Source organism: Gymnoscopelus braueri, assembly GCF_963280865.1.
Source record: "Gymnoscopelus braueri genome assembly, chromosome: 3".
Lineage (NCBI taxonomy): Eukaryota > Metazoa > Chordata > Actinopteri > Myctophiformes > Myctophidae > Gymnoscopelus > Gymnoscopelus braueri.
The window spans coordinates 17113048-17125527 of record NC_137612.1 but is presented as its reverse complement, the minus strand read 5'-3'; the positions used below and the strand labels follow the sequence as shown (position 1 = coordinate 17125527).

Genomic DNA, 12480 nt, shown 5'->3' with positions numbered 1-12480 from the left:
AATGCCTCAAATCATGAACGCAGCTTGCGATTTCCGTGAGATTTCACACGCACATTCCCACTAGGCCGAGGAAGAAATGCCACTTGAAAATGTTCAAATCAGCCTCATGGTGGCGCTATAAATGGACGATTTGTGTTTTTAACTATAACTGCACCGATCTGCATGAAACTTTGCACGCACACTCCCTAGAGGCCAAGGAAAAACAACTGACCTGCATTTTTCACATTTGCCTTTCATAGCGCCACCAGGAGGCCGACTTATGTAAAACAATTTTTTTGATATTAAGCCTTCAGAATTAATCCAAATTTCACGCACATCGGTACACTTGATCTCTATAGTCATGTGATCACGATGGATCTTTAAACATTTTCATATTCCATCCTGATTGGCTAACATTGACATCTAAAGTTTGCAGGAGTGGCCCGTTTTGAACAAAATGCCACAAATCATGAATGCAGCGTCCGATTGTGGTGACACTTTGCACGCACATTCGCACTACATTGAAGAACAAATGCCACCCTTTTAACATTGCCCTATTATAGCGCCACCAGGAGGCCAATTTTGCAACACTTTTCTTTTTTATATTACTCCTACAAATTCAAACATCATGCAAATCGGTACACATATAGTCAAGTGATCAAGATGGTTCCGTCCAATTTTTCATATTCCATCCTGATTGGCTAATTCCGAACATTGTTGCCCCACAATAACCTACCTGACCTGGCGGAGACCTGTGCTCCGAGGAGCACTTTTTCTAGTTGGATATTATTTCTATTCATCAAACGAGATTAGAACAATGAACTGATCTTGAATGATTCTTGTGCACGTAAGCACCATAATGGTGTCTCATTGAGTAGAAGTGTAGGCAAGGCTATGATCTTATCTTTCAGGGACCTGCTTCCTTTCAGGGAGACAATTGTTCCTGGGGTAATGTCAGAGGACATTCAAGACCTGTTTGCAAACGGCATGGCTGAAAATAGGTTTTATTCCGTTGAATATGGCTCAACTTCAACTTCAGCTTCCTGAGACCATAACCCCTTATTAATGACTTTATTTTTAGATGATGTGTTTGTTTACATTTTCTCCAAAGTCATTAACATGTTAACTGGAAAATTGTTAAGCATCATTGTGCAGTTAATAAGTCATGGATTATATTTGAATTTGAAGTCAGTATTTTCTCCAAAAGGCAACTATACTGTAACTTCGACGACAAACAAGCAAACAAACAAACAACTGCATAATGAGTAGTGTGCAAGCAAGCTTCCAATCTTTGCAAGTTGATTTTCATACCGTACTGAAATGAATGGAATCCAGAGGCTTCCTCGACTTCGGAAAACGGTTGGCAGCATGGACTGTAGGCATAGGTCATATTCAATTGGCTTAACATGCCAGACCACCGGTATGGTCCTCTAACTGATATCTATTTATTGCACGATGGAGTGCATGAATAAGCCCTATAAATTGGAATGGCCTGAAATGGATCTGAACTTCATGGAGAATTAGGTAATGGCCTCACAGTATGGACCCACAGTTAGCACAGTAAGGAGTTATTCTGCAGAATGTCCAATATTAACATAACATTGAACCAAAATCCAGTGAATGACACTGAATCCCTGACATTCAGTAATGTCCCCACTCCCCACTAACTTGTTCCACCCTTTAGGCACATTGATTCAATAACAGTGCACTCTACTTTGTCACTTCACACTAATGTAACACATCTATCATGCTCCTGGGGAACTAACTATAACCATGACATTTAACTCTTAATGTTTGGGCACAGCAAAAACATCTTAGCATGTGTTCACACACACACACACACACACACGCACGCACGCGCACGCACACGCACACGCACACACACACACACACACACACACACACACACACACACACACACACACACACACAATGCTCGCATATATGCCCACACCCAAACAGAAAATGTATACTGGTCACGTCTCTCTATCTACTTCCCGCTCTCTGTGTCTCAGTAAGTGTGTTCAACTTAATGATGAGGGCTTGGTTCATCACCCAGCGACTAAGAGTGCTTTGTAAAGGTCAACTCTGAACCAGCCAATGCTTCACTGCTCAGAGTAATGCATTACTCACAGCATATTGTGAATTCTTCGCACATGTACGCTTCACAGGGCAACACAATCAAGACGCTAGAGTACAGAAAGGCCAGCTGTTTATTCGGCGTGTCTCTGTAGCAACCCCCTGTCATTCTGTGATACACAGATAACACACAGTAAAATCCCTGGTGTTCATTTTAACTCTGGGAGTCACTAGACACTAGTCTTTAAGACAAGTTAAGACACTTTTAGAGTCAATCTAACGCCAATGTTTTGATCGCACACACACACGCACGCACACGCACGCACGCACGCACGCACGCACGCACGCACGCACGCGCACGCACACACACACACACACGCACACGCACACGCACACGCACACGCACACGCACACGCACACACACATTACATAACCTAAATACTTTAGCATGTGTAGGTTCATCCTATCTGTGGGATTCACCCAGATCTTGTTTATTTCCCCCAAAATCTATTGTATTGAGTGAGAATGAATTCAGCACCATGGACAGCATATACAACCACAAATCAGCACCACTGCTAACGCTCTCATTCACTCATTCTACGTGAGTATACATATGGTATACACCAGGGGTCTCCAATATTTTTCAGGCCAAGGACCCCCTAGCTGAGACAGATTTAATAGATTTCATTGATAGATTTATGGACATGTTTGACACACATTATCTTTTCTATTAATGTGTTGGATTCATGCTACGGTGTATTTTCAGACAGTTAACTTTTTAAATCCTCCTTTAAATCTTCTTTGGTCTGCTCTTTTTCCCTCTACACCAACTCTCCGAAAATAGCCGATCTACAAGCTCACAACACTGTGAGCTTGTGGATCTGCTATTTTCGGCTAATGTTCCCCATCACACAAAGGTACTTTGTCGGACCCCCTGTAGTTACTCTGAGGACCCCCTGAGGGTCCCGGACGCCCTGGCTGCTGAAGACCCATTATCAAACGGGACGTAATGGGTACTGTACTGTAGCCTAGACCTTGACCTTGATAAACAAAAGACTGTGTTCTTTCCTGTGTCATGCAATTAACCTTGCTCTCAGGCTACCCTTTCCACACACCTTTGGCTTTGATCGTGCCATTGACACCTATCTGGTTTCAACCAACATGTGTTTTAGTGCAGACACAACCGCAGGTGTGTGTTCTGTGCACTGTACACGCGTGCGTGAGAGAGAGAGAGAGAGAGAGAGAGAGGGGGAGAGGGAGAGGGAGAGGAGAAGAAAGGTAGGGAAGGGAAGGGGAGAAAATGCACGTGGTTCTGTCTGTCATCACAGTGCAGCATTATGTAGGCTACTGTAGACTATGGGGTCGAGCTAATTAGCTCAACTGGTGGAAAAAGTGCTCACAGTTTTTACTTAAGTATAAGTATCAATACTGCAATGTAGATATACTCTGTTACAAGGAATGGTCTGTTAATCAAAATTTACTTGAGTAAAAGTACAAAAGTATTGGCATCAAAATATAGGCTACATAAAGTACCAAAAGTAAAAGTACTCATTGTGCACAATGTCCCGTTTCACAAGTTATCTTTTATGTCTAAAATGTATTAAAAAAATATTTTGAAAATAGCAGATCTACAAGCTCACAACCCCTCGAATGGCGATGTTATGAGCTTGTAGATCGGCTATTTTCAAATAGCCAAAGTTTAAATAGGTCTGCAGTGGTTAATGTATGTTTTGTAATAATAATCCAAATCAACAAAGTAACTAGAAACTAAGTAAAGTTTTCTAATAATTGTTGTGGAGTAAAAAGTACAATATTTGACTCTGAGATGTAGTGGAGTAAAAGTTAAAGTATTACAAAATGGGAAATACTCCAGTAAAGTAAAAGTACCTCAACATTGTACTTAAGTGCAGTACTTGAGTACATGTACAGTTACTTTAGCTCAAGTAACCTAATGCAGAGTGCGTCCATGGGTGGTTGATGCTCATTAATCTCGAGTGTTGGTAAATAGGGCAGCATGTCCAGGATGTAGTTACAGTTTCAACAGGTATAGCCTTCAATCAATAGTAATCCTAGGAGGCGCGAAGAGCTAAAAGGCCTCATCTCGGTCTCTTCACCTCACTGAAAATGAATGAAGAGGCTCCTGTCCTCTTCACTTATGTACAGTGGTGGAAACAGTACTCACATGTTTTACTTAAGTAAAAGTATTAATACTGCAATGTAGAAATGAAATACTCTGCTACAAGCAAAAGTCCGGAATTCAAAATGTTCTTGAGTAAAAGTACAAAAGTATTGGTATCAAAATGTACTTAAAGTACCAAAAGTAAAAGTACTCATTATGCAGAAGTTCAAGTTCAAGTTTTCAAATGTATATATTTTTTTGAAAATAGCAGATCTACAAGCTCACAATGCATTGCATTGCACTTGTAGATCAGCTATTTTCAAATGGCCGAAATGTAGGCTATATAGGGCTGAAGTGGGTAATGTATGTTTTGTAATTATCAAAATCTACTAAGAAACCATAGTAACTAAAGTTTTCAAATAAATGTATAGTGGAGTAAAAGTAGGCTACAATATTTGGATCAGAGATGTAAAAATAAAAATAAGTAAAAATACAGAAAATTGGAAATACTCCAGTAAAGTACAAATACCTCAAAATTGAACTTAAGTACAGTAGGCTACTTAAGTAAATGTAGCCTACTTAAGTTACTTTCCACCATGTGTGGGCCTATAGCTGCGCGCATCGCATCGCGCCCACCTGTGTGTGTTAGTTGCCTGAGACTCTCCAGTCCTGAGCAAACAGTCTCTTCTGCGCTGCGACTGCCCCATCACTCCAGTTGTTTCGGAGTGAGAGGATGAAGATACAGAACATTCGGACCATCATCCTCATCGTGTCAATGGTGTCGTATCTGCTCGTTGGAGCCGCGGTCTTCGATGCACTGGAGTCAAAGAGTGAGAGCTCGAGGAAGAAGATCCTGGAGCAGAGACTCAACGAGCTGAAGAAGAAGTACGGCTTCACCGACGATGACTACAGACAGATAGAGAGAGTGGTCCTCCAGTCGCAGCCGCATCGCGCCGGGAGACAGTGGAAGTTTGCGGGCTCTTTTTACTTTGCCATCACCGTTATCACAACAATTGGCAAGTTTTCCTTTAACATGATTGATTGATTGATTGATTGAATACTTTATTAACAGTTTGCATTGTTTCCATTGGGGTCCTGTGTATCCAATTCATCGAAACATTTAATGACATACAGATATACAATACTATGCAAAAACATCATATAAACGAGAACATCCCCTCCTCGATTTCCCACTTGACTTTCTGTTATAAGCTACCAAAAAAGTGCAGGACCGTTATTTAAAGTCTCTCCTCAATATTTACAATTGAAAGGCTTAGCAGACGCTCTTTTACCCAGACCGAGTTGCAAGTAAGTTGCATATACTCTACAGTCCAGTATAGCAACCCCTTTAATTTTAAAGACCCACAATTTGATATGGTTTGGTCAGTGAAACTCTGATCAAAATAGTTTCTTGTAAGTTCTCGGGACTGGACCCCAGGATGAGAACTACTGCATCTGGTATCCGGCATTGAAAATAGCAGATCTACAAGCTCACAGGTATGCTAAGTGCCGTGAGCTTGTAGATCTGCTATTTTTGGCATGGGACACAGTTGTACAACTAGTATAAATTAAGCTTAAAGTACTGTAGGCGGGATGAGAGAAGAATAGAATGTGTGACTATTTATTGCAGTCAAAGTTCAAAGTTCAAAGTTGTGTTTTCGAGATCATATTCAGATGAATGTCAGGTGTGAGTGCAGGATCAAAAAACAAACAAACAGCAGGGTGAGTGGTAAAGTAGGATAAATAGATAAAACAGTTAAATGCTACAAAGTAACTTGGATAGCAGGTACTACATCTATATGGGTTATATCTAATCATCATTCTTAGCATTTGTGGACAAGCAAACAGCATAGGCTACATAAATAACATAGACTAAAAAGCATTGTGTGAACGAACAAGTAACCAACATATCTGGATAACATAAATGAATACAGTATGTGGCTATAGGGTTGAGTTGGAATTTGATGAGGAGAGTTTTCAGGCTGTGGCAGAAAACAGGGAAAGTCTGCACTCCTGACTGAGTGGGTCAGGGTGTCATTCCACAGCTTGGGGGATTATATTTGTATACGTGACTGTATCTGTGTTTATGCACGTGTGTGATTTTGTTCTGTCATGTTTTAATGACTTCACAACTCTACAGTATAAAGTAGTGGGCTAGTGCTTCATGTCACCTGTATATCCTACTATGATTTTGTAGGTTATGGCCATGCTGCCCCACGCACTGATGCTGGAAAAGCCTTCTGCATATGTTACGCTGTCTTGGGCATCCCTCTGACTTTGGTCATGTTCCAGAGCCTGGGTGAGAGGATTAACACCTTTGTCCGCTATCTGCTGCGCAGGGCAAAGCAATGTATGGGCCTGCAAAAAACTGAGGTGTCCATGGGAAACATGGTCCTGGTGGGTCTCCTGTCCTGCATGAGCACCCTATGTGTGGGAGCTGCAGCCTTCTCCCATTTTGAGGGCTGGACTTTCTTCAACGCTTACTATTACTGCTTCATCACTTTGACCACTATAGGTTTTGGGGACTTTGTAGCCCTGCAGAAGAAAGAGGCTCTCCAGAGGCGAAGTCCCTATGTAGCATTCAGCTTCATGTACATCCTGGTGGGTCTGACAGTCACTGGAGCATTCCTTAACCTGGTGGTCCTGAGGTTCCTGACTGTTGGCCCAAAGGAGCCAGAGAGGGGCTCAGAGACTGATGGAGAGGAGCAAAGTGGAGAGACTAAAACATGCGAGGAGGGAAGACAGGGGGAGGATGACGTACAGGCCGCAGACCTGGGCAGTAAAGAGGGGGAGGAGGACCACCACAGTAGCCGATGCAACCTGACCCTGCCCATGGAGGGTGGCACCAGTTGTACCAACCTCCTGTCGCCCTCCTCTTTGGTAGAGGAGTGCATGGTGGGGACATCTGGGACGAGAGACGACATTGTGCAACCCGAGACCAGCCGAATCAGTGCCTTTCTTAGCCGTTTGTGTTGCAGCCTGGATACTCGTAACAGCTACTCTCCGTATCACTGTGAGCGAGCAGGCTGCCACACCAATCCTGTCTTTTACAACTCCATCTCCTTCAGAGTGGACCAGGCCTCCTCTTGCTCAACGAGCACTTCAACTCAGGCCTCACCCAGTAACATTGCACTTCGCACGGGCAGTCCTCGCATGCGGAGGAAATCATTTTAGCTCCACAAACTACTTATAAGTTCCCTTTGTTATGTTATGGATTTGGATTTTTTTAATGCACCACAGAACAGAAAGTAACACATTTTCGTCTGGGTTGAACAAATTGCTCTGTGCATTTCTAGTTACATATGTAGCACTACTTCTGACTTTGGATTTCCATGAATAATGTAGCAAAATATTCTCCCGATAATATTGTTTTTCTATACTGACTATATAACTATATTGATAGGTTGTTTATCCATTAAAGTCTGTGATCCTCAAACCACGTTTTATTTCGATCTCTGGTACAATTTCCAAACTGACCACTGCAAAATATATTGTAGAATGGAATGGTAGAACAATACATGTTGTGACAGAGCCTGTTTATGCATATTTCTTTTTGATATCATAGACATTCTGCTTTGATAGTCACCTGTGACCTGACCTTTATTTCCAGTCAGTAATCATTGGTGGGGTTCTTAAAAGGAACGCACTGTACAGTCCATTGCCCCAGTTGGTTCCCTTGGTAACGATCCATTTCCAGTGCTTAGTGCAATGGAAAACTGGCTTTGTACATGTAATGCCCTTTATACTCTGTTGTATGATGGTATCCTGCACTGAAAATAGCAGATCTACAAGCTCACAACGCATGCAACATGCTGTGAGCTTGTAGATCTGCTATTTTTGGCAACAGCACACTGTTGTACAACTAAGTATAAATCAGGCTTAAAGCACTGTAGGCTGGATGAGAGAAGAATAGAATGTGTGACTATTTATTGCGGTCAAAGTTCAAAGTTGTGTTTTCCAGATCATATTCAATGTAATGAATGTCAGGTGTGAGTGCAGGATCAAAAAAAGAAAATAGGAACTGTTGATAAAATGTAGTATTTTGAAAGGGAAGACCTTTTGAAAGGAATGAGGTTCTTTTTCCTTTCAGTTTTGTGGACTGTTTGGTATGTTGCCTTTAGTTTGATCACCTGTGGATTCATACCCTCAGCATTATGAACACTCATTTAACAGGCTCCTCTTTCCACTAAGACCTGTTAATAATCTGACTGTTTACATACTGTAGGATCCAGCCCTTTAGTTCAAAAGAGGGTCATTGGTTCATATTGTAGGTCCTAAAACATAATAGTATATAACAGCTGAATGCAAAGATAAACAGACATTTGTTGAAAGCATAATATGAAAATGTTCTGTGGGTTGCCACCTCCATATTTTAATATAGAAAATAATCTTTTTTTCTAACTACAGATTCAAGTCGCAATTGTTCCTTTCTTAGATTAAGTTTTTGCTGTTTTCAAATGTGATGTGTATGGTCCTGTTAATGTGAACCTTTCAGTAATATTTTTTAAACATGCATCATTATCAGCCGTCAGGGATTATTAAAGCAACATTCAGGATGTCTTCGGAGCTGTTGAGAGAATGCAACCGGAACATGTTCCTGAGGGAAAATAATGTCTTTTGCAAATAACCACCATCAGATATAAAGCTGCCTATAGCCTTAATAATAGTTGAGGACTGATAATGACGCATGTTTTGAAAATATTACTGAAAGGTTCACATTAACAGGACCATACACAGCAAGTGAATCTAAGAAAGAACAAATGTGTATCTTACTTATTTGCTTATAGTTTGCTCAAGTCTCAAGTTTTAACCTTGACTTTTATTAGGTAGGCTTGACATTTCTGAGCTTTATTCTTAATAAAATGTATGAATTGAAAGAATTAGTTGAAGTATTACAACATTCACTTTCCAAAAGTGTGGTTTGTCTCAATATACAGTAAATACTCTCTCTTGTGGTAACAATATTTGTCTACATGTTCCTATTACACCATTAGAGGGCAGCAATGCTCTATTTAAAAATCCAACTGAGCTCTGTAGGTTCCTCATGTAATTCACCAGTAATGATAACAATTATATTTGATGCCTTTGAGGATGTTTTATTTTGATTTTCTCGAACGTTATTTTAGTGTGTGTGTGTGTGTGTGTGTGTGTGTGTGTGTGTGTGTGTGTGTGTGCGTGTGTGCGTGTGTGCGTGCGTGCGTGCGCGCGTGCGTGCGTGCGTGCCAGAGAGAGAGAGAGAGAGAGAGCGAGAGAGAGAGAGAGAGAGAGAGAGAGAGCAAGAAGGAGAGAGCACAATAGTATTGCCTATTATCTACAGCAAACGTTCACTATTACATACACCATTGTGTTCATATAGAGAATATATGAAGCTATTTCCGGCTTACAATAGGAGCTCAAGGTAAAGGTCATTAACAATTGCTGTGGGAATAGCTCCCATCCTGAGACTTATTTAGTCAAGTGTAGGCCTATAGACTTGGCTCTGGATAGGCTATGACCCTCGAGTATGATTTATTCAACTGTATAATTTAGGAAGAGGTCTACGAACCGAAAGAATAGAACAAGTTCAACGATGATTGCATTTGTGGTTGGCATAACAAGAGCACTCTTTTGTAAGCAATGAAAGCTATGATCTCATTTGCATAATCACCCCATTAATAGTGCAGATTGGCGCTTTTCTGTTCTGATGCCTTCCTGGCGTTCACGGCTATCACACTGTCAGACTCAGATGTTGGGAACATATCAGCACAGACCACTGAGCAAATGCCACAGTGCGAGAAAAGGCTAATGATGTTATGAAATGAGTCAGTCATGCAGAATCAGTAGCCTTCCATCACTTCAAGACATAGACCTTTCACCTTTGCATAGTGTTTTGGTGCCGTTTTGTTATCTCATGATGGGTTGTGACAGAGAACAGCTCCTCTGTGTTGCTTGCAAGCATTTTATTCTTTATTTTTGTAGTCCCATGAGTGGCATTGAAGAGAACACTTTGTCATTATAAAAGGAGGGTAAATTGTGTCTGAGAAAACATACTGCACCTGAGGTGCCATTACTCATATGCCTCTACAGGTGGTAGTAGTGCTCTTCTTGAAACCCTAATTCTTCACACCAGTGCTGAACCATAGGTGGTGGATCCACTTATTTTACAAACTAACACAAGACCAAACTCACTATGATATTACCACAGAATTAAATATGGAACTCTGTGGGAGGTAGAGACTTTTATGCTTTGTGTAATGCTGGATTTGGACACTTCAGAACACACAGACACTAATTGCTACGCACTGTTATGAGATCTCTGAATTAAACAAGGAATATTGCATTATTTAACATACACTGGCTTCTGGAGAGCTTCATTTAGGTTCTACACAACATTCAGAAGTAACCAACTGAGAGGTTTTTCACAAAGGAAGAAAAACAAAAAAGAAGCTCTGTAACCAATACCAATCTATACCAATCTGTGAATATAAGCCTTTAATGGTATGTCACCATCAAACACCACAATGTGTTTCTACTTTTCAGAGTACAAAATAGCTCTGAAAGGCTGAGAGAGATGGTGAATAATTTATTGCATTGTTACATATTTCGTTGTGATTACAGAAGAAACCTGTCAGATCATTCCTCTTAAGTTTTCCCTGTATTGAAGGGCATTTCTTGGGCATTTAAATGCTGAGGGACAGGAATATCATGGTTCAAACAGAGTTCAACTTGCTCCTCTCAAAAAAGGTTATCTGTGCTTCAACAGTGCATGAGGCAGCAAGGCTATGTTAACAATACAAAGCTTCATGCCAATAAGCTATTCATGAACATACAAATTAAACCAATAATGGCTGTCATGTTATGTTTATGGAGATACAGTATGCAGCTTGAAAATTATAAGGTATTTAGTATTGCCCACCCAGAGGAAAGGAAGACAATAAAAGATAAAGTAACTAAAACAAGTGTCATATTTATGCAGATTGATTAAATGGGTAGAAATTAAGATTCCGTTGGAGAGCTTTGAGAAAACAGACATTAATAGAAGTTCATTGTTGGGGTAATTGCTCATTAGTTTTAATTTCCAGCCAATTTGCTGCTTGTGTCGAACAGTGTGGAGAGGCTGTTTTTACTGGGCGGTTGTCTCCTTTAATCAGACACAGTGTTTTTTAAGCACACTGCTAGGCTAATTGCAGAGTTTCAATTAAGTCCTTAAAGGGGAGTTTAAATTACTCTTCAGCCATAGTACAATATTGGAAAATAAATTTAAAGATTCAAATTACAAACTGAGATTCAAACTGAGTTATCAGCAGACTTTTATGTATGTGTGGTTGAACAAAATGCTTCTGTTCAAGATAAATGCACCTAAGATTAAAAGACCAGTTGAAATAGAATTTCGGGACATATCATGATGTATTTACTAGTGAAACAGGGGCTGGGTTCGTCTCATTCAATCACATGGGGACAGTGGGGGTGTGGTCTTGGACACGGACCCTCATCTGAAAATATTTTGTGTCAGAGACCCACATACAAGATTTCTGTTGTTACTAGTTATTATATAAGTATTCAAATTGTTATAAGTATTCAAAACATTTTTTTAATCCCCCAAGGACCCCTAGGGGTCCCCGGACCACACTTTGAGAACCACTGATATAAGGGTTAAATCAGCAGACCTTTTCTGCTCAGTGTTTCCGACCTCCACACAGCGCTCCTTTGTCTCCTCGGGCTATGAGATTTAAACACCTTAATCGAAACTGCAACAAGCCAGTGCTGAATAGGTTTTATGTTACTGCATTTTGCCACATGCCTATTTCTCACCTCAAATGTTCTCAGAAACACATTTTAGTGTACTGTTTAAGTTTAAAATTAGATTGTAAGTTAACGCTGCGCTGCATGTGGAAGAGTGATTGACAGGTGTCTGTCTATGGAGGGAGGGCTAAGACTGCCACGAACAGAAATAAATGAATAGGAAAATAAATAAATAAATTAGATAAATAAATAACTTGGGATATGTATTTTGTCACATACACAAATACATTTATTTTATGTATTTATGTATTGTTCTATTTCTGTGCATATTTATTTATTTCCAAATTAACTTGCACTTTTATTTCTACATTTCTTTCTTTATTATTTCATTTATTTGTTTATTTACTTATTTTTTAGTTATGGCAGTTTTAGCCCTCCATACATGTCATATTATTGGTTGAAATTGGTTAGCAGGCCTACCTGCTGATGTAATCACACATTATGTTTTTTTTTGACAGGAAGTCATTAAGACTGGACTTTCAGGGACTTTTTAGCATCTATTGTTAAAGCACCACTTCACC

General features: G+C 40.3%; 1 protein-coding gene across 1 annotated transcript; it reads left to right on the top strand.

Annotated features, from left to right (window-relative positions):
* Positions 1-4910: 4910 nt before the first annotated feature.
* Positions 4911-7351, top strand: LOC308081833 (potassium channel subfamily K member 15-like; the record flags this gene model as incomplete). The annotated part of the gene is made up of 2 exons (XM_080423456.1): positions 4911-5193; positions 6375-7351. The coding sequence occupies 2 exons, from the start codon at positions 4911-4913 to the stop codon at positions 7349-7351; spliced, it is 1260 nt and encodes a 419-aa protein (XP_080279582.1).
* Positions 7352-12480: the final 5129 nt, after the last annotated feature.